The sequence below is a fragment of the Mesocricetus auratus genome, unplaced genomic scaffold (assembly GCF_017639785.1).
Source record: "Mesocricetus auratus isolate SY011 unplaced genomic scaffold, BCM_Maur_2.0 Super-Scaffold_100009, whole genome shotgun sequence".
NCBI classification, from domain to species: Eukaryota; Metazoa; Chordata; class Mammalia; order Rodentia; family Cricetidae; genus Mesocricetus; species Mesocricetus auratus.
This window is the reverse complement of record NW_024429193.1, coordinates 25,859,744-25,882,412: the sequence shown is the minus strand read 5'-3', so window position 1 is coordinate 25,882,412 and position 22,669 is coordinate 25,859,744. Positions and strand designations below refer to the sequence as shown.

Below are 22,669 nucleotides of genomic sequence, written 5' to 3'. Positions count from 1 at the left end.
CTGTTTACCTGATGCTGCTGGAAGAACCGCCCAAAATTTCCCCTTTTTCTAAAAACTTGGATTGTAGACTTCTCCTTTCCTTTTTTTTCTTTTGGCTTTTTGAAACTAGGTCTCTCTACATAGCCCTGACTGTCCTAGAACTCATTGTGTAGACCTAGCTGGTTTCTAACTCACATAGATCCACCTGCTTCTGCTTCCACAATGTTGGGATTAAAGGTGTTCTACTATGCCTGGCCTATTGGTTTCTTTTTTTGTTTTGTTTTGTTTTCTTGCTTGTACCATTGTCTGAAACTGCCCCAAAACTCACTGTGTAGTCCAGGCTATTGAGACTTAGACAGTAATGAAACATTTATTAAGCACTTTCTGCTCTGCCTGTTTTATGCACAAAGCTAATGTTAATTCTTGACCTCAAGCAACTCATTCTTCAATTGGCAAATTTTCTATACTGACAGCTTTTTTATTAAGATGTACAAATTCATAGTCTTCACATTTCACTTAAGTTCAATGGTAGAACACAATTTTATTCATAAAGATAAATATGTTATAATAGTTAACAAGTTCTTATGGAAAAAGAACATCCTTTTTATTATAGTTCTTGGTTAAGTTCAATCTTCTTCCAGTGTGATCATTACCATTTGCCGTAAAGAGCACTGGTAGACTATTACATCTGCATTTGTCTAAATCAATTTCTATGAAAGAAAACTAAAAACAACACAGAGGTTACTTTAGGTTTTTGGCTTACATTTAAGATTACATTAGGTTCCGTTGATAAATAGAAGTGAGATTTTTAAGGCATACCTGCTTTTTAGATGTGGGCTTGTGTTAACATTCAGCACAACTTGCTTTGAAGTCTGAGTTTCAAAGGATCTTACTGGAAGGTATAAAGCACAAAGTGTGAAACATTATCCAGGAAAAATAAAATGAGTGATCAAACAGTGATGCCAGAAAGAGCCTTTACATCAGAGGGGACTCTCAGTTGACTCCAGTGACAGATATTAAAGAGCATAAGTGTTACCATCTGCTTCAACATATTGGAAAGAATTAGAAATTGGGCATCATTTTGATTGGACAGTAGCCTAATGCCCTGTTAAAACTGCAGATGATGAAAGCCACTTGCATTTCCCTCACCAGCCACGTTCAAAGTGAAGTTCTGGTAATTTTCCCTGAGTGTTAGAATGAGACACAAGAGAAAGTTGCTGAAATATGATGCCCTCCATTAAGGAGCCATTTTAAGGCTTTTTATGAATTTCTGTCTGGTTAAAGGGGACCCATAATTTTTAGAACAGGGTGACTTCTGTGCTTCTATCTAAAGTTTTTGGTGTACCAGTTTTGTTATAGCTTTGGTTGGCTTTTTATTAACTATACTGTGATTTTGAATTAATATGTTGGAAGTCAGGGATAAAAATGAATAATTTACCTTTTAGATATAGCATGGGGATGACAACCATGAAAGTACAACATTGACTTTTTATAACATTTTTATAGAGCATCTTTCTCTATTAGTATTTACAAAAGTTTTGTGTGGTGGGCATTATCACTTCTTTCTACAAGAGAAGATAACGAGTCAGATTTTACTGAAATTAAGCACAGGTTTTGTTGGGGCTAAAGTTCAGTGGCAAAGCAATCACAGAGCATGTACAAGGCCATCTTTGGTGCCTCCAAACAAAAAAAACACAGTTCAAAGAGCGGATCACAAATGCCAGACCATTGCGTCTGGGGCTCCTTCATTAGACTTAGCTGCTTTCAGAGACTCCACACAGTCACTTAGAAAAGCAGTATTATCAATTGAGAGTAAAATATCATCTGCAAGTTTATATATAAGAGGAATAAATGAGTAAATTAAAAGAATGTCATTCTGACGAATAATGATTTAACAGTTTAATAAACTAGTATGAGGAGGGGATGTCACATATATTTGTACATGTTTTGCCTCCAGTTATTGTTGTAAAATAATGTAAATGAATTGAAAAATCCAGATTATATGGTGCTCATGATTAAATGTGACAAACACACACATATACATAAGATACTAAAATAGAAAATGCCTACATGCTGTGTCTCATAATTCAATTCTTGATTCATAGTATATTTGGATACAGAGATATTTATAATGTTGAATTTTGTTTTGCTTGGATGTGATTATAATTATGCCCTGGTTCTTCCCCCTGGAATAAGAATATAACTTAATTGTTGTCTTATAGAAACCCAGAATTGACTTTAAACTTTTAAAATGATGTTGGATTTTTAAGAGGCTGAACTTTTAAAGACTTTGAATTTTTTTTTTGAAATTATATGATTACATCATTTCTCCTCCCTTTTCTCCCTCCAAACCTTCTCATGTACTGCCAACCCATGTTTTCAAAATCATGGTGTCTTATTCTTTAATTTTTCTACATATGTATGTGTATTTGTGTTTATGTATGTATCAGTTCCTAAATGCATAAATATAGCCTGCTAAGTATGTATATTATACACATGAAGTCTCACCAATGGGGCTGTCTCAAGATGACTTGAACAAGGATAATACCAATAGGCATGCTGTCATGGAAGGAGGAAAACTCATGAGGTCTGAACCGTAGACAGAATTATAAACAACTAAGAAATTCTGGAAGCAGGAGAAATAGTCTTCCCCAGAGAAGAGAACACCAGTTGGTTATGGAATACTAAGTGCACATCCCTGAAAATATGTACATATAAGTGCTTCAATGTTTTAAAGACTATGGAACTCTTAAAATTATACCGTTTTATATCGCACTATTAACATGAGATCTTGGGAATACATAAGAAAGGAAAGGTTATAGTTTAATAATGATATTTTTATTGGTCAGTTTGACAAGGGGTCATTGGCACTGGTTAGATTTGTATCAACTTGACACAAGAGATAAAGACATCTGCGAAAGGAGAACCTTAATTGAAGATTGCCTCCATCAGATTGCCTCTAGGCAAGTCTGTAGGACATGTTCTTAACAAGTGGTGTGGGAAGGTCCAGATCACTATGGGTAGCACCACTTCTGAGCAGATGGTCTTTGTTGTAGTTTAAGAAAAGCAGCTGGAAAGAGAAAGACACCATGGGACAGGGTTCAAGCTGAGGGGTTATTTATTAGAGAAAGGGATCAAAAATAGGAAAGGGGAGGGGGAGAGACTGGCCTCCAGAGATGGGAGCAGCAGCGGGGGAGAGGGGGAGCAGGCAGAGGGAGGGAGAGAAAGAAAGAAGGATGGGAGGTGGGCAGGGACCTTTTAAAAGGGAACATAGTGAATATGGACAGTTGGTGCTCTTAGTGGCTGCAGCTGAGGGCATACCCTGACAGAACACCAAGGACAGGCAAGTCCAGAGGCCTGAATTCTAACAATCTTGCTAAAGAAAAGCAAGCTGAGCAGGTCAGTAGGCAGCCTTACTCCATGAACTCAACTTCAGTTCATGCTTGAACAACTCTGGCTTCCCTCATTGGTGGAGTATAATAGTAAAATGGCATAAGCCTTTTCCTGCCAAAGTTGCTTTTCACTGATATTCTATCACAGCAACAGCAAAGCAAATTAAGACACTGCTGAAAATAATACGTATTCAAGGGTCAGATGATGAAACAATTCATCATTAAAAGACGACCAATGGTAGGAGGAAGGAAAAGCACTTGGAATTCTAGAGACTATATGGCAACATGATGTGATTACAGTGAGGATCAAGAAATCAAACTGACATCACAGAGAGATGTGTTTTAAAAGTTACTTAGGACTCCTGTATGTTCAGTTTCAATTCCTAGGCATAAAGACCTATATTTCTGTAACTAGTTCAAGATTCTTTCTGGTAATCGCCATGGATTTAATTGGTGGGATTCCTACTAGCTTACGTACTAACTGTAAGAATGTGCTACTGTTTCTATCACCGTTGTCGCCCATCGTAATTATTCGTTATTTTTACATGTGTTGCAGGTATCCCTCTTATCTGGCACCTGAGGTGATTGCACAAGGAATTTTCAAAACTACTGATCATGGGCCAAGTGAAAAACCATTGCCTTCTGGCCCCAAGTCAGATGTATGGTCTCTTGGGATAATTTTATTTGAGCTTTGTGTGGTATGTATAAAGAAGTATTAAGCTAATAAAGGAAATTGTGTGTTCATTGGAATTTTTAGAGAGAATGTTTATATAATGAAATACTTTTTTCCTGTGCAAAATGACTAAATATAAATGGAAAAGGCTTATTTTTCAATTTGACTTTATTTCTGTTTGATCAGATAGACAAATAGATGATAGATAGACAGATAGACAGATATATAATAGATAGGTAATAGATAGATTGAGTGAGTTACTGATGGTTAAGCTATAGTGACTCCCTCTATTATGGTATCTCTTTTCTTGCTCTCCTCTATTCTTCCCCAGACTCAATCTTCCTGCTCTCATGTTCTCCTCTCCCTACCTCTCCTCCCTCTCTTTCTCCTAACTCCCTCTCCCCCTCCCCCCATGCTTCCAATTAGCTTAGGAGATCTTGTCACCCCCCCCCTTCTTCAGGGGATCATGTATGTCTGTTAGGGTCTTCCTTGTTTCCTAACTTCTCTGGCAGTATGGATTGTGAAGGGACCAGTCCCCTGTTTAAGCAGCCATGACAGGCTAACAAGTGCTTGCCTGACCTTATGCAAGTGCCCCATGTCCTACTCACTAGGAGGTCAGATACCCTCTTGGCAAGGAACCAATCAGAATTTAGCTGGCGGGGCTGTGCTTTCTAGCTCTGGGTGTGTTTAAGTACAAGTGCATAACAGTAATGTTGTACAGAGCATAGCAACTGCCCTAGGAGGGCCTATGGGCCATAACAACTAGTTGACCAAATAACATAGGACAGGTCGTCCAAGCCCAGAAGTGCACCAATCCTGAGACTGTTCATACCCCTAGATACTCCCCTTACGCTGCTATCTGATATAATCTCCTCCTGGTGGTTTCTCTGGCCTTTCTCCAGCAATCCACCCTGATGAATGGATGAAAGGCCCGAGCTAATGGGGTTAGTTCATTAAACTACAATAAAAGACACTTTGCTTTTCCATCAAAATGCATCTTGGTGATTTGGGGGTTCAGAATTTGGGCACAACAGATTGTAGGCTGGTAATCCTTTGCACTACGTCTAAAATCCATATGAGTGAGTACACATAACCCAGTCACAAAGAGACAAATATGCTCATACTTTTACTAATTGTATAACCTAAGTAACAGGTCTTTGAGGGAATCTTGCCCCTGGTGCCCCCCTCCCCTTACCCTCACCCCTGAGTTGCTTCCTGACTGCCATGAGGTGAGAGCATCCTCCTCTATTGCATGTTCCTGCTTCCATGATATTTTGTCTTACCTCAGGCCCAGAGCCTTGGGACAGGCCAAGCATGAACTGAAATCTCAGAAATAGTAAGGAAAACTAAACCTTTTCAGCTCTTATTGATGTCACAGATACTTTGTCATAGCACTGAGAAACTCATAAAACACCCATCTGTTTTGCTTCTGTCATCTAAGGGATTTCCCAAATATTTTGAAAATAATAGGTAACTGGTTTATCCTTATCATTGCTAAGAATTAATTTAACGTTTTAATTGTGTGTATCTGAAATCTAATTAGATAGAAATAAGAAAATCTGCAAATCTGGGTTAAGTCTGGTGTTACGACATCATAGCTGTGTGATGTGATGTTATTGAACATTAGTTTGTGTTTTGTTTTGCTTTCTTTTGTTTTTTAGAAAGAGTTACACTGTTACCAAGTTGGATTCAAACGTTTTTTAATGGCTGAAGCTGATCTTGAATTCCAAACACTTTTCCTTCTCTTCTAGGAGCTAGAATTATAGTTACATGCTACTACTCACAGTTGAAATCCCAACCTTCATTCTGGAGAGATGCCTCAGTGGTTAAGAGCACACTCTGCTCTTCCAGAGGTCCTGAGTTCAATTCCCAGCAACCACATGATGGCTCATATTTTATTCCAGATGGTTGTGAACCCGCCCTTTCTGTTACTGATGGTGTTCTTACACTGGCATTTAGGCATCTGAATTTGGAATGATTTTACATTTAGGTTTTGATTCCTGTTTGTCATTGTTGGATGGGTGTTTTGCTCTTTGGTTTCTGTTTCTTCTTGGTTTCTCTTGCTTAAATGGCCAAGGGTTCTAGTGACTGGTGAGTCTTCAGATCTAGTAGGGTATCTCCTCTGGGATTTAGGGGGCCTTGGGTCCCTTGATCTGGTCTGACCTCCAGTAAAACCAAAGTCTTCTTGAGTCTCTAGATCTGGCCAGGCCTCCAGGAAAGCCCGAGTGTTTTCTAGGGTTCTTAGGACGAGCCTGGCCTGTGGCAGAGCTGCTGGGGCTGTGTTTCCATCTAGTGTGGACTGTACCTGGGCCTATGGTGTCTGTTCTAACTGCTGTGGACCATGCTGGGCCTGGGGATTCTGACGGAGTTCAGAGGAAGTGCAGGCCATGGGGAGCATGGTGGGTGGAGGGGTTGGGCAGCACTGTAGGTCTTTGTGCTCAGAATCCAGGGTGGCTGCAGTCTAGCTCCAGGCTTGTCGCTCTCTGCTGTCTGTGAGAGCTGCAATGGAGCAATGGGAGTCCTCTGGGGTGAGGGCAGGGCCCCGCAGTGGTGCTGGTGCTGAGGTGGGAGAGGGCTGGCCCCAGGGCAGGAGAATCACTCATTGGTTGTGACTGGTGTGGCATGCTCCTCGATGGTGGAAGTCCCTGGGGTTGGCAACAGTGCCCAGCAGGAAGATGGGAAATAGCTGGGAAGGCTGAGTCTGGGGAAGGGTGGTGAGGGGAGCACAGAATCCAGGAAAGGTTCAGTTCATCTGGCAGTTGGGTCACACACCGATTCTGGCTGTTGTAGTCTGCTGTAATGGGTCTCTTCAAACAGCCTGTAATACTGGCTATTCTGGAGGCTGGAGCTAGGAAGAACCAAGTTTGAGGCCAGACTGAAAGACTGTCCTAAAACAGAGCATAGAAGTGCTAGGGGTGGAACATAGTGTTCATGCTGGACTAGCAACTGCTGATCTAGCATACTGGAGGCCTGGGCTCAGTCCCCAGCTCTGAAAACAACAAAGACATCATAAAAACTCAGCTACTATTGGGACACAGAATGCCTTTCTGAAGTTGCTTGACAGGAAGAGGAACTGCTGTGGGTGATTATCAGTGCGAACAACAGATTACTTAAACACGATACATAAATAATGACTCTGTGGGGTAGACTTCCAGGGCCATCTCTGTCTTTTTACTAAAACAATACATACATACATGAGTGGTTCTCATAAGTGATCAGTGCTTGAGATACCATTTGGATCTAATGATAATTAGATGGCTTACATAATAAATATACAACTGTTTAAAAATGTTAACAGTAGCTCTTTGTGATCAAACTGAATGTAAATCAATAAAACTCTGGTGATAAATGGAAGGGACAATAAAATCACCTTCAGTTAGGGTACAAAAAGATACCTGGGGAGAGAAAATGCTCAATATTAATAAGAATTTATTTTCTTGTTATTTAGGGAAGAAAATTGTTTCAGAGCCTGGATATTTCTGAAAGACTAAAATTTTTACTTACTTTGGGTAAGTTTTGTGCATTTGATTATCTTTCAACTGTAAACATAGTCTATAGAAACAGCTGCTGTCTGCATTGAAGTACTCTCTGAGAACAGTGAAATGTCTGTCTCCAGGTTGATGATGAGGTAAGCATCACAAGACGTAATGAAAAGTGTCTTTTAAAATGTGTAGCAGTTTTCTTTATTCATGAAAGAAATCTTAGTTTAATGATTTAGCCAAGTAAACTATCTTGTATAATCAAACTAATAGGATTTAAAACTGTACTTCTAACACAATATATAAATTTTGAGCTACCTTCCTATGTGACTAGTTGTATATGAAGAACAATTTTTCTTTATAATTGGCATATGTATATTGTACTTGAAATTTATAGTAACAAATGTGTAATCCAATTTAGAGTGAAATAAGTTAAATATGTGATAATAATGAGAGAGAAAAACTGATAGACTATTTCATATAAAACAATGATACATCAACATTCCAGCAATAGAGTTTACAAATAATAACTTGTGGGAAGAGTTAAGTACTTAAAAGTAATGAATTTTAGCTAAATTGCATAAAATTTTATGATTCATGGATTCTATTGTTTGAAATGGTTTTGCTCTTTAACTCTTTTGGTTTTTTTGTGGGACCCACCACCCGACTCCCATATAATTCGCACACAGAATCTTATTATTACTTATAAACACCCGCCTATTCTTGGTTTGTTTCTAGCCAGCTTTTCTTATTGATAATTAATCCATCTACATTTTCCCTCTGGGCTTTTATCTTTCCCACTTCTGTATGTGTTACTTTCCTTTTTACTCCATGGCTGACTGGGTGGCTGGCCTCTAGCCTCCTCTCCTTGTCCAATCCTTGCTCCTCTCTTCCTCATTTCTTCTCTTATTTATCCTCTCTGCCTGCCAGCCCCGCCTGTCTTGGCTCCTGCCTCACTATTGGCCGTCCAGCTCTTTATTAGGACCATCAGGTGTTTTCAACAGGCAGAGAACCTCAGCTTCACAGTTTTAAACAAATGCAGCATAAACAAAAATCACACACCTTAAAATAATATTCTACTATAGATTCTTTACAAAGAATAGATACTACAGCTGTCAAGGAATTTGGAGCATTTTTTAAAGTTAAATTTGTACTTTGTATCTCCAGAGATATGTGGCTGCATTCTTCTCATTCCAAACCTCATGTAATAAAAATAAATTATTCATGTAATCATGAAAAAACAAGCTTTCTTATCAGACTGTCGTTGAGCCACCAGCCTGCAAATAATGACTGAGAGACTTACTATTAATATGAAAGCTTGGCCTTAGGCTTGTGCCCAGATAGCTATCACTCAAATTAACCTGTTTCTATTAGCCTGTGTTCTGTTATGTGGCTCAGTTGTCTCTTTTTAGTATGGCATATCTGACTTGCTCTGTGTCTGCTGGCGAAATCACACACCTCAATTCCTCTTCTTAGTTTCTCTCTCTCTACCTAGAAGACCCACCTATCTTCTCCTGCCTAGATATTGGCCATTAAGCTTCTTATTGCACAAAACACATCTTAACACAGTGTACAAATATTCCACAATAAACAACAGTACGTTTAAAAATTCTTTAAATTCTTCTATATCTCTATTTAAGTTACTGTATTTTAGTACCTGTGCTTAACTAAAAATTGAGTGGGTAAGCCTTTGTGTTTTTATCAAAACATGTAAAGAAAGTTAATTTAAAACAACAACAGTTTTAGTAACTTAAGCACCAAATGACACTTGGAAATGTTTTATCATTTTCCTCGTTGTTATGATAGACTAAACAGCAGTATATACTCATCTGTTTTTCCTTTTCCTTAGGCTGTGTAGATGACACTATAACAGTTCTGGCTGAGGAACACGGTTGTCTGGACATTATTAAGGTTTGTTGTGCATCTGCCTGTACTGTTCTAACAGACTGTCTGAGACTAGCTCACTTTTAAAGAACTTTTAAAGAACAAAAGTTTTCATCTCACAGGCTCGGTTTTGTGATGAGGCGAGGACCTTGTCCTCACAAAGCAGAAAAGCCAGCTAGCTGGTAGAGGACGTGGTGGATGTGTGAAGTGTGTTTGATAAAAATTCCATTCCCAAGATGAGGGCCCTGTGACTTAACCATCTTTTACAGGCCCACCTCATTTATTGTTGTTTATTTTTATAAATTCTTCAGAATTTCTTACAAGGTTTTGTTCATATTAACCCCCGATTACTTTTCAAAACTCTTCTCAGATCAACCCCAATCAATCTCTCTACTCCTCCAAATCCATGCCCCCTCTTTCATAGCTAGTCAAGTCCAGTGTGTGACCCATGTACTCCTGGGTGTGAGGTTGTCCGCAAGAGCATGGGCTGTCTACCAGGAGCCAAACCCTTACAAATAACCAACTCTTCCTTCACCAGGAGCCATTAGCTGTTATTAGCTCTTCAACCTCTGTCTTTTAAGTCTTTGTAAGTCCACCCACTCTTCCACGGTGGACATTGAATCTTACAGAGGATTTATGACATGTGGCTTACTCTCTGCACTTTAACCAGTTGTGTACGTCTGCCTAAACCACCATTTGCTTCACAAAGAAACAATTCTGATGCAGAAATAAGAATTTAGAGGGCAATATGAAACTGTCCATTTTGCAGGATAATATTAGCATGTTCACTCCAGTAACCCATCTCCTAATGTCATTTACCTTCAAGACCCAAATTTAGGAAGGGGCACAGTCAAACCAGAGCAATCTGTTTGTGAAAGTTTATTTTCACAGCAGGATACAGTAACAAGCTATTCAAGTTATACTTATTTCTCTGCAGATGCTGGCTTTTTTCCCAGAGAGTAACAAATTACTATATATTTAAATAAAGTCCAAATCCAGATTTTTTAAAATTAAAACTTATGATATTTAAGTATTTTGGTAAACTGTATTTCTAGAATTGATCATTTATCTATTTTTTATCTTTATTTACCAGGAACTTCCTGAAAATGTGATGAATATTTTGAAGAAGTGCCTCACCTTCCATCCCTCTAAGAGGTGATTCCTTAAGGCTTTAGGCTTCTCCTGAGACCCTTTTAATGTGGGTTGAGTTAGTATTGGGATGAAACTGATGGACTAGGGAGGATAGCTGCATATGTAGCAGTACACAGTTGATACTAGTATTATAAATGTGGTTCAAAGGTAATTTTTGCTATAAAAGAAGTCAAATCATGTTCAGAAAACTGGTACATACCAAAAATGTTTCTAATCAATCTCTTTGCCTCAAGAAGAAAAACAACTAACCAGGAATGTCAGTACTCTTAGCTCTAATGATATTTGAGTGATAACAAAAGTGTGTTGCCATTATGTGTTACATACTGATCTTGGAAGAATGTTAAGTTTGTAGTTACTGATAAAAATTGAGAAGGATTTCCTTGACATTTTGTTTTCATTTTGTGATGTCAGTTTTAATCACCTAGCTATTCCTAAGCCTCCTGAGTATAATGCTAGAAAAGAATATATTCTAATTTGTCATTAGTAAAGGCACTTTATCAAGCCATGGTAGGAGCAAAGGATAGCATTACAAGCAGAATCTGGGGTGTTTATGAAATGATTTTTGTTTTATTAGAACATAAGGCGCAAGCAGTATAACACATGTGAATAATGCAGTATTGAGTTATTTAGTCACAAGAGCTAGACTGCTGAAGAGAACTCCTTTGCTAGTGTCTGTGCTTAGGAGTTATCTAAGACTTTTAACTCCCACCTTGGAAGTGTATTTTATTTTATAGGCAGCTTGTGTGACTTTTATCCGTACTGAGTATTTTAAATTGTTTTTCTCAAGGCCAACCCCAGATGAATTAATGAAGGACCAGGTGTTCAGTGAAGTGTCACCTTTATACACCCCCTTTACCAAACCTGCCAGTCTGTTTTCATCTTCTCTGCGATGTGCTGACCTAACTCTGCCTGAGGATATTGATGGCCTGTGTAAAGGTAAAGATGAATAAAACGTGATAATATGAGCCTTGTGTCTAAAAGAAGCTCCTTAACCTGTTTACTTTTGAATTTATTAGTAACAGGTATTACATTAATGGAGTTTTGTGGATAATAGCCAGGGAATTGAATTGAATGGTGATTCTTGTAGTTGGTTGGTTTTTTTCTCTTTGTTCTTTGGGGTTTCGCCACCCAGCTCCCAAATAAATAGATGGAAACTTATTCTTTCTTATGAATTCCAAGCCTTGGCCTAGTTTATTTCTAGTCAGCTTTTCTTAAATTATCCCATTTATCATTTGCCTCTGGGCTCTTAGCTTTCTTTATGCTATATACCCTTCTTTCCTTTTTGCTTCATGGCTGGCTGTGTTGCTGGGTGACTGACCTGCAGTGTCCTCCTCTCCTTATTCTCCCTCCCTTTTTCTCCTTTTATGTATTTTCTCTGCCTGGCAGCCTCACCTATTTCTCCTGCTTAGCTATTGGTCATTCAGCTCTTTATTAGACCAATCAAGTGTTTTAGACAGGCACAGTAACACAGCTTCACAGAGGTAAACAAACGCAACGTAAAAGAATCCAACACGTCTTTGCATCATTAAACTAATATTCTACAGCATAAACAAAGGTAACACATCTTAACCTTATATTCAAAATTTAAGTCAAATTTTAGACTGTAAATTACTAATATTCCATATAATTTTAACTGATCTTAAAATTTTATTATCAGTAGGAAATCCATACCATCATATTCTACCTTGAAACATGAAAAGGAACACTTGGTTGATATGTGGGTTTTCCTGCCCATATTACTTTCTTGCTGCAGAGTATAAAAATTTCTGTACTGCACCTCTAACATAATTAAGTCAACTTTCCAAATGTTTCCTTTTCTAGCTTCTCTTTGTATAAGAAACAGGCTTGTAACTAATAGGATCACAGTGGATGTCTCTAATGTCAGATTCTCCTGGGGGGGGAATGCTTTATTGACAACAGTACTACAATGGCATTTATCCTTCTATTCTGGGGGTAGAAAGTATATCCAGAATTTCATCAAGCTCAGGCCCCTTGACTGTCCTTCTGCATAAGTCACTTTTAGGAAGATTCAACCTGTTACAAAGACGAGTCAAACGCTGCTAGTTATGACCACTGCTGAGAGCTAAAGCAACACCCAACTCCAGCTTTTCCTAGTCTTCGTTTCACTATGGGCAGGAAGACTGTGCCCAGCACTGTCCAGAGTACAGCTCATTAACTTACGCAGCCTGGGTGCAGGACCGCTGGACGCTTTCCTCCCTCCCTCCTTGCCACCCATGTCAGAGGAGGCGTTCCCTCCTCCCGGGTCACTTAGGCACTGACTCCTGAGGACTAGCCATGTCAGGAAGAAAGGCATCCTCTGACCCTATTTCAAATGGGTCCTGTTTTCTTCCTGCATTGCCAAATGCACAGGCCAGTTTTCTCCAGTATTTACTGTGAGGAACTGGTCAGGTTCCTAGTGAGAAAGCTCATAGAAGTGCCAGTGTCCACTTATGGCTGCACTCCCTGGGGTGTGAAACTCTGACTGGTCCACACTGAGCCTGCAGCTTTTCAAGTATGGTTCAGCTTTTACTATTCTGGTTCTGGTTCCTGAGACTTTTCTGTTCTGTGGCTCCTTTCATCCCACTGTCTGCTTCTCCAGTCTTGTGGGTAGCAGATTGCCTCCATGCCACAGCTCTCTCATCATTCTTACAAGATCGCCTGATACGCAGTCTCTTCTGTTACAGTGTTAGGTGGAGTAGCACCTTACAAAGCCCCTACATAGAGAAGTGAAAGCCTTTCCTTCAGTTGCTTTTATTAGAATGTCAGTCCTTATTGCGGTCAGCTGTTACTGAAGGTGGAAGCTGTAATGGTAATTTTAAACATTTCCCATTAGTAGATATGGACAGTGATCACCTGGCAGAGAGATCTATTGAGGAGGTTTACTACCTGTGGTGCTTGGCTGGGGGGGACCTGGAGAAGGAGCTTACAAACAAGGAAATTATTCGATCCAAACCACCTATCTGCACACTTCCTAAGTAAGTAAAGAAAATTTCTGATAATAACAATTTAAATTTTTTGTAGTTTTAATTTTTCTTTAATTTTATATTTTTATTAATTTCAGTAGATGTTCTAATTAAGCAGTTAGAACTCTATACCTTGAGCTAGAATTTGTAATTGCAGAGTTTCCATCAATATTTATTATTTCTTATAAATATTGTTTTTAAATAATTTGCTTTGTTATTTATTTGAAAATCATGTAATATTAATAAAAATGTATATTATTTTTTCAAATACTGATAACATCACTGTTCATGTAGAAACATCAGTGTGTATTTCTTGACCTTTAAAATTTCAGTTTCATAATCTAGGACAGATTTGACTATAGGTCTGTATTGGTTACTTTTCTATTGCTGTGATAAAATGCCATGATCAAAAACCAATCTGTAGAAAAACGGGTTTATTTGGATTTACACCCTAATGGCTGGAAGGAATGAAAGCAGGAAACAAAGAGACCACATTCTCATTTGCACACAGGAAGGAGAGAGAAAGAAGGAAACAAAACAGGAAGTAACACAAGGCTATAAGACCTCCAAGCCTCCAGTGACTCACTTCCTTCCAAGGAGGCTGCACCTCCTAAAAGTGCCCTAACCTTCCCAAACAGCTCCACTGAGGACAGGGGTTCAAATTCAGGAGCCCATGAGGAACATTTCTCAGAAATGATCACTGTTTGCTCAACTTTTAGATTATTTATTGAGATAGACCATTAGTGTTCTGCTTTCCCTGTTTTAAATTTTTCTTTTATTTTTTATTGTTCTACTGGTTTTCAAACCCAGGTCTTTGCACTTGGGGCGAGACAGTATTCTGTTACTAAACTTCATCATTAGCTCTCTGCCCTCTAGGAGCAGTGTTTTTAGATGTTAATTTCTATTGTGCCACTCACCCATTGAGCTAAGTATAAAATCAGAAATAAAGTGTAGAAAATTAAATTATTTGAATAATAGATTCTGAAAAGTAGGCTTTGGAATTCTAAGCCGAGCTGCAAGCATCTGTTGCCCTTGCTGTGAGAGCCTACCAACCAGTGTGCTTTGTCCCTCCCCCTTCAGTTTCCCTCAGAGCACATCAGAATACTGCTCACGGTCTCACTGCTGCACATGCGTGGAGAGAGACTGTAAATCACACTTGTGTCCTGCAGTGCTGTGCATGTGTTCTGTTTCATCTGTTCCCACGACAAGTACCCTGACCAAGAGCAGCTTAGAGGAGCAAAGGTTGTTCTAGCTTGCTTCACAGTGCATCACTGAGGAAGTCAAGGCAGGAAGCCAGGGCAGAAAGGAGAAGGCACAACATCACCTCTGACCAGGAAACTCACTCGACACCCGAGACATACAGAGGGAAGCATGAAAGATGCCAGTTCCCAGCTGACTCGAAGGCTAGCTTATGTTCAACTAGCTTTCTTGCACATTTCAGAGCTGCCTGCCTAGAGATATCTCCCATGCTGGGCTAGGCAATTCTGCATCAGTTAACAGTCAAGAAAGTCTCCCACAGACATAACCACATGCCGATCTTCTCTAGGCAGTTCTTCAACTGGGACTTTTAGATGACTCTAGACTGTATCAAAGTGACAGTTACAACTAACCAGGACAGCATATACCAGATTTATAACTAATCAGCTAATATACATACATACCTACATATATATTCTACCTTGTTTGAAGAAACTTCAACTAGCAGTTACACTTTTTGAAAACTTTGTTTTTTAAGACAAAAATCTCATGTAGCCTATGCTAGAACCGAACTCAGTGTATACCTGTCTGTCTCTAAACTCCTGATGCCCCTGCCTCTACCTTCTAAGCACTGGGATCCAGGCTTGTGCACCAACCATGCTGGGTTTTGTTTTCAAAATTAACTGTCTAGTCTGAATTTTATTTCTTCTTAGTAATGGGATTTGATAGGAAATTTTTATTTGTAAAAGAAATGAAATGAATTATCTGTGATCATTATAACAACTCTTTCTTCCTTCTTTTAAATCTAGTTTTCTCTTTGAAGATGGTGAAAGTTTTGGGCAAGATCGAGATAGAAGCTCACTCTTAGATGATACCACTGTGACATTGTCCTTATGCCAGCTAAGAAACGTAAGGATAAAAACTTACCAAATATGCTTCATAGTTTTTAAAACATTACAACCTTAAAGATAACACAAGACACTTTGTGCCTGATTTCCTGGTACACAAGAGAACTTCTGCTGTGATTAGAACTACTAGAGAATGGAGTCAGTGTGACTTCAGCCATCACACACACTGATTGCTCACAATGCAGTTGGTCTCTCCATCAGCATCAGCTGAGTCTTCCTATTCCTCCATTTGATAATATGCCGTATTGAAGTTTAAACAATTCTAGTGATCAGATTCTGATGTTTAAAATGTGTAATACTCATCACAGTCACATGGTTGTAGTGTAGCTGTGAGGTTCAGCTGTTTACATACCGGATCTGTACAGTTCAACTTCATGGACTTCATCAGTATTTCTGAATGAGTTCTCATTTAAGAACTTTTAAAAGTACATTATCATGACTGCACTGCCTATAATTCATGCAAATATCTTTAATGAATATATGGGAAAGCACCTCTTTTTAAATAATCTTTAATAAATAAATGTATGAAAGTACCTCCTTTTAATAATCATTTTTAAATATTTTATGCATTTACATTTTATGTTAATGTTAGTAATTTGGTGTTGTATGTGAGGAAATGGTAGGAATGCCACCTGTAGAGGGGAAAAGGGAAGATCTTGCGTGTGCTTAAACCTTGTCAGAAGTGTCGTATGTTTGCATGTTCATGAAAGAAATTAATTTTAGATTCTGTTTTTTACTTCTTTGGACTGTTGTGAATTCATAATTTTCACATTACTATTATTTTTAGTAGATATTACTCTTGCCACCAAATTTGTAAATATTTCATTTTTAAATTCACAGAGATTAAAAGATGTTGGAGGAGAAGCATTTTATCCATTACTTGAAGATGAGTGAGTATATATTGCTTTATTTGACTCTTTTTCCTGTTTCTATCAGAGCAATAAGAAGTTTGTAGATTTTAAATAGAACATTTAGGAAGAAGTGCTTTATTAGAATATTGTCTTTGGCAGTATTTTTACTTTTTGTTTTTTACAGCCAGTCAAATTTACCTCATTCAAACAGCAATAATGAGTTATCTGCAGCTGCTACCCTACCTTTAATCATCAGAGAGAGGGATACGGAATATCAGCTAAACAGAATTGTTCTCTTCGACAGGCTGCTGAAGGTAGGAATTCTAGCATTTCAAGTGTTAATGATAGTCCACGTGAGTTTTCTTTTAATGCTGTTAAGCCTTACATCTTGAAATTATGAGAAAGTAGTTCTTATGATCTCTCTTCTAATTAACTTCTCTAGTTTCTAGAATTGATAGGCATTTCAAATGACAATATGTGAAAGATCATCTTAGGTAAAGAGTTAACATAATTTTTAAATAAGGCACAAAAGTCTATAGGAAAAAGTGCCAGTATTGATAGAGCGAAATAAAGTGTAAAATAATAATAATATAATAATAATATCTTCTAGAAATCACTTCAGATTACAGACTTATAGAAGGACAAATGTGCTAGATATACAAGAAGTCACAGAATTTTACAAGGTTCTTGCGTCCATTACCTTCTTTTATCATATAAGACTAGATCCCTCGTTTTCAGTCACTTACATCTGTCCAGAGGACAAAACAGATAGAAATGATTAAAAACAGGCAGAATTAGCTCCTGTTTCAACCATATTACTCCACTTTTGGAGATGTTTAGGGGTCGATTCATCTGTTTATAAAACCAAACCTAGTGGTTATCAGTCTTAGAAATGTATTAAAGGACACTTCAGCTCTGCCACATAATATATTATGAAATGTCCAGACTAGAAGATGATACCTGGTAATTTGAAACATTTTCTGTTTCTTGCCTCATTGCTATTTTCCTTTCAATTATTGTTTTTAAATTATTTATTATTGTAAGTATATGATATTTATTTATTATGTGTGTGATATATGTGTGAGCACCTGTGCCAGAGTGTGCATGTAGAAACCAACTTTGTGAAGTCTGTTCTCTCCTTTTGTCTTTACATGGATCCCAGGCATCAAACTCAAATCATCGCAGCAAGTGCCATTACCTACTAAGCATTTCTCTGACTCCTTTTAGGCATGTATGTCAGATATATAACTGACATATATAGCTGTACATATTTATGAGGTACCAATGTGCAAAGTACAATTCTTAAGTCAAAATAAACTTACCTATTTCTTCAAACATTAACATTTATGTGTGGCAAAGTAGTTATCATTTTGTGGCTTTATTGTAAGATGTATTGTACTATTATTATGTATAAATAATCACTCTTCTGTGCAATAGAACACTAGTGTTTACTTCATTGACCTAATACCACACATTGAGCAACTTTTTCCCTCCTTCCTTCACCACTATCCTCTCCAGCTCCAACTAGCTACATTGAACTTCTCTACTTTGAACTTGTAAGAAACTTTACTAATTGTTTGTCTTCTCTAATTCACATATGAGTATAACCATATGTATTTGTCTACTGTGCTTGACCTATTTGATTTAACATAGTGTCTTCCTGCTTTATTCAGGCTCTTGTAAATTATAGTATTTCATGTTTTGGAGCGGAATAATATGCCATATTTCCTCTATCTACTTATTGATGGACATAAGTTAGTTCTATTTGTTGCATATTGTGAATCATGGTAGTTTAATAATCATGTCAGTCCAGATGTCTCCTGGATATAGTGATTCCCTTTCATTTGAATTCATACCCAGAATCATAATTTGTGGATCATAGTAAGTGTTACAGGTTGAATGTAAAATATCCTCACAGGCTTCTGTCTGTGAACACTTGGTCACACTGTTTTAGGATGTTGTGGAACTCATAAGAGGTACAGCCTCCCTGAAGGACATGATAGCTAGCAGTAGACTTTGGAGTTTATAGGTCGTCCCTGATTCTGGTTCTCTCCTCTTTGCTTCCTGTTGGCACCAAGTAACAAGTAGGCGCTGTGCACGGAAACCAGCACATGCCTTTCTCACTGTGATGGAGGCCATCATCCCAACACATGGACCAAACTTCCCTTCTCTTGGGCTGTTTCTGTGAGGCATTCTGCCAGTGAAAAGGAAAGTAACTAGGAACAGTCAGACAGGGTTAGTGTTTTGAGGGGAAATTCCATGTTGTTGAGTTACTATGTGTCTGTGTTTTCAAACTTTTTCTCCTGACTGATTGCTAGTTTTATTGTGTTGTAGTTGATAAATATGCATGATATGATTTTACTTTTTATTTAATTTCTTTATGATTCTTTGGGAGTTGGGAGTTTCACATCAGGCACCCCAGTTCTTCTTAAATCCTGGTCCCCCATATCCTCCCCTCAACGCTGCAACACCCCTCCCCACAAAACAAAACAAAACAAAGTAAGCAAGCAAGCAAACAAAAACAAGACCCAAAAGATAAAAATAAAACAGAAACAACAACAAAACCTCTTTGCTTCTCCTTCCTTCCCACCCCTCCAACACCTCGTCATTCATTCTGTTGGCAATGGAGGCTTCAGTGTGCCATATGGCAAATGTTCATTGCAATGAGGCCCTGGTCTGGTTCAAGCCCTCTTTTTTTTGGGTACACTGTCATCACCGGATCCTCACTGAATCCTTTGGGATATCCTGTGGCTGCCCTAAGTCTTGCAGATTCTGAGGGTATTTTTCCACAGGACCAGTCCTTTCATGATCTCCAGCAGGTCCTAGATGTGGTAGATGGTAGGGTGGGCCAACCCAAGGCCTGTGTCACCTCAGAGGGCTTAGGAACCATGCAAGACGAAATCAGAAGGCCATGCTGAGCCAGCCCCACCCTTTGCTGGCCCTGGGAAAACTGACCTTGCCTCTCACTGGACACTATAGCAAGAGAGCTATCCCTGACCCTACAGAACTGGTCCCTGCACTCAAGAGAGATGGCCCCACTCCTCACCACAAGACAGAGTGAACTGATGACCCTGAAGGCACGGACTGCCCAACTCAGCTACCTTCCAGGCTCCTTTTGACTATTTTTATCTTATCCTAGGCTTATCCATATAAAAAAAATCAAATCTGGAAAGAAGCAAGAGTTGACATCCCTCCACTTATGAGGGGTTTAACCTGGGCTGCTCTTCTGGGAGTGGAGGTAAGAAAGCAAAAGGTTATTGATGGGAGAAGTCCTGTATATTTGTCAGTAAAGCACTGTTGGCCTATAGAGAACCAAGATAGGAGGGACTAGGAGTCCAGGAGGACTCTGGGAAGGAGAAACACAGAGAGTCAAGATGTAACGCCATGCGGTAGGAAGCCCGGAACTATTCTCCGGTAAGAGAAATACTTAGATTAACAATTATGGGGTAAGTACTTAAGTCAGAGGTAGCCAGTAAGAAACAAGCAAGGCCAACAGCTTCATAATTAATATAGCCTCCTGTGTGTTTATTTGGGACTGATGCAGCTCTAGAACCAGGCGGGCGGGAAGGCTTCTCTCAAGGAAAAGGTTTCTCTTTACATAGGTTATAAATTGATAAGTAATGTATAAGAATATAAAATGTAAGCCGGGCGTTGGTGGAGCATGCCTTTAATCCCAGCACTCAGGAGGCAGAGGCAGGTGGATCTCTGAATTCGAGGCCAGCCTGGTCTACAAAGCAAATTCCAGGACAGCCTCCAAGACAATACAGAGAAACCCTGTCTCAAAGAAGCAAAAACAAAACAAAACTGCTATAGGGATTCATATTTACTTTCCAAATGCTTGGGAAACTGTGGCAGCAGATTATGAGTTCAAAACCGGCATGGAATACATGGAGGAATCCAGTCTCAGAAAAGCTATACTATCCTTCTAATTTTATACTTTTAGTAGAAAATTATATATTGAAATACTAACATCAGAGTATTCGACAATATTAAGTAGAAAAATACATGAAGCAAATAGAGAATAAAATACAATTATTGATGTGCTTTAATATTTTGTTTATTAGTGACCATGGTAAATATCATTACTATTTTAAACAGGTTATTTAATGAATATATGTCAGTTGTAAGTGTGCCATCCTGCTTATGAAGTATATCCCCTTTTTAGTATAACTTCAACATATGTTATTCTAAATTGATAAATCTTATATTCCAATTGTGTCTTGTCAAAATCATGAATGTAATTTAGTGGCTTTTCACGTAGTTGCTCCACTTAGGCCAAGCTGCCAAGAGAAATAGCTGCTGTGTCTTCTACATCTGATCTGTGGTCATGAGGCAGAGGGTGTTGTCACAGGGCTGCTCATGAAATTTGCAGTGTTACCAGAAAAGTGTGATGACATATGGTGATGATGAAGAATCCTTGCCACAACCACAGTCTTTCGTTTTCTGGCGATCTCTTTTTAATTGTCTTCCTGCAGTCTCTCATAGATACATGTTACCACTTTAGTTCCCCCAAATATTTTTAAGTTTATTTCATATAATGTATTTTATCATATTATCTCTCAAACTCCAACTTCTCCCAGATCCTCCCCACCTCCCTACCCACCCAACTTTCTGTTCATTCTTGAAAATATGCCCTCTGTCTCAAAAAAGGAAAAAAAAAAACCAACCCTCAAAACAGACTATCAAATGATCAAAATGAAAGTCAGTAAGACAAAAAGTAATAACAATAACAAAACAATTGCCAAAAAATACATAGAGTTCTTTTTATGTTGTCTACTGCTCCTGGGTGTGGACCTGCCCTATAGTGTAACCTTAACTACTTTTAATCTTTACAGACCTCTATTGGCAGAATTTTTTCTTTATTCTTGATTTTCTTAATGAGAGTCTAAATTACTTTGAATTTGTCTGGTTACTTCACAAGACTGCCTATTGTTCCTTACCTCATTTAATAATTGGTACTGTAGTCCAGAAAGACTTATGTCAGATTTTAATAGATATCACAAAGAAATTGATCCAGCAAATAATTTTACTAACTTCTTGGCTTTCCCTACCACTATAGTAAATCATAAAAATAAGAACTTTTTCATGTGTAATCCTATAGAACATGAACAAAATTTGCTATATTTAAATATTCTTTGTGTAACTAAGAAATGTTAATGAGCCTACTGTTTCTATAACTACAGGGTTTCCACCCTACCCCAAATAGTCCATGCACTATCATTCTTCTGAAAAAATTATTTGTCTTGCCAACGTTAACAGAAAATCTCTGTTAAGATAAATCTTGCTCTAAAATAATATCTTCTTTATGAAAATTTTGATTTATAAGTTAGTAATGCATAGGAAACAACATTTTAGTGTGCTCCCTCGCTAAGTGACTTTTGTCATTTGCCTTTTGGTATATATGATTCAAAGGGGCTCCTCTGGTGGTTGTTCTTGTTTCTTTTTGAGGTAAGGTTTCAGTCTGTTGCCATCGTGTCTACCTGCTTCTATCCCTTGAGTGTTAAAGGTATGCACCAACACACCAGGTCAAGGTCTATCTCACCAAAATGGCCAATGTCACTTACCGAAGACTACCATCAACACATGGTCAAAAATGTAGAGAATGAGTTTACCATAGTTGGGTTGGTCTTCAAAAATAAGTATGCATATTAAACAGGTTTCTCCTGCCAAACATCTCTTATACAAGAATTTGACATTTAAAAGCCTTGAGTATTGACATCTTGCTGAAAAACTAATACATTTTGCATTTTTTTAGATTAGAGATACTGTACCAGTAAATTTTATGCAAATACTCCAAAATTAGAAAAACTATGAAGTTGAAATACTTAAGATCCCAGCATATTAATGTGTAGTGCCATTTTATTAAGGATATAATAAATTAATGTCTTATTTTATTTTTTGCAGGGAGCTATTCATGCCAAATATGATGCAATTGACAAAGACACTCCAATTCCCACCGATAGACAAGTAAGGTTTTCCTAAGGCAATTCTGTCATTTCTTTAAGTGCTAAAAGGAGTGAGAAAATCCTCTTCATTATGTGTGATGTTTCCAAAGATTAACTGAAAAACTCAAAAACATTTATCAAGAGATTATAAAGGTGAAATATTCTATAGCATACTTCTCTTATGTGTTGAAGAAGCAAGGACTAAAAGTCTGTAGGGATCATCTGTTACAGTGCCTTAATGTTTGC

The 22,669-nt window shown here is 38.2% G+C and overlaps 1 protein-coding gene across 14 annotated transcripts in view; it reads left to right on the top strand.

The window, feature by feature from the left end:
- The window catches only part of Tbck (TBC1 domain containing kinase), a 136,560-nt gene that overhangs the window by 32,435 nt on the left and 81,456 nt on the right, over positions 1-22,669 (top strand). For 12 of the 14 annotated variants that reach the window (XR_005879313.1, XM_013121927.3, XM_021234005.2 and 9 more), the window contains 11 exons: positions 3,928-4,069; positions 7,493-7,553; positions 9,373-9,434; positions 10,501-10,562; positions 11,347-11,495; positions 13,393-13,534; positions 15,529-15,628; positions 16,468-16,517; positions 16,663-16,792; positions 19,618-19,716; positions 22,383-22,445. Coding sequence is in view for 13 of the 14 variants with exons in the window: in XM_013121927.3 (XP_012977381.1) it covers positions 3,928-4,069; positions 7,493-7,553; positions 9,373-9,434; positions 10,501-10,562; positions 11,347-11,495; positions 13,393-13,534; positions 15,529-15,628; positions 16,468-16,517; positions 16,663-16,792; positions 19,618-19,716; positions 22,383-22,445 (1,060 nt within the window). In the remaining variant the exon portion in view is untranslated. The remainder of the gene's footprint in view (positions 1-3,927; positions 4,070-7,492; positions 7,554-9,372; positions 9,435-10,500; positions 10,563-11,346; positions 11,496-13,392; positions 13,535-15,528; positions 15,629-16,467; positions 16,518-16,662; positions 16,793-19,617; positions 19,717-22,382; positions 22,446-22,669) is intronic. The other 2 variants (XM_013121928.3, XM_021233999.2) reach the window with 1 other exon arrangement.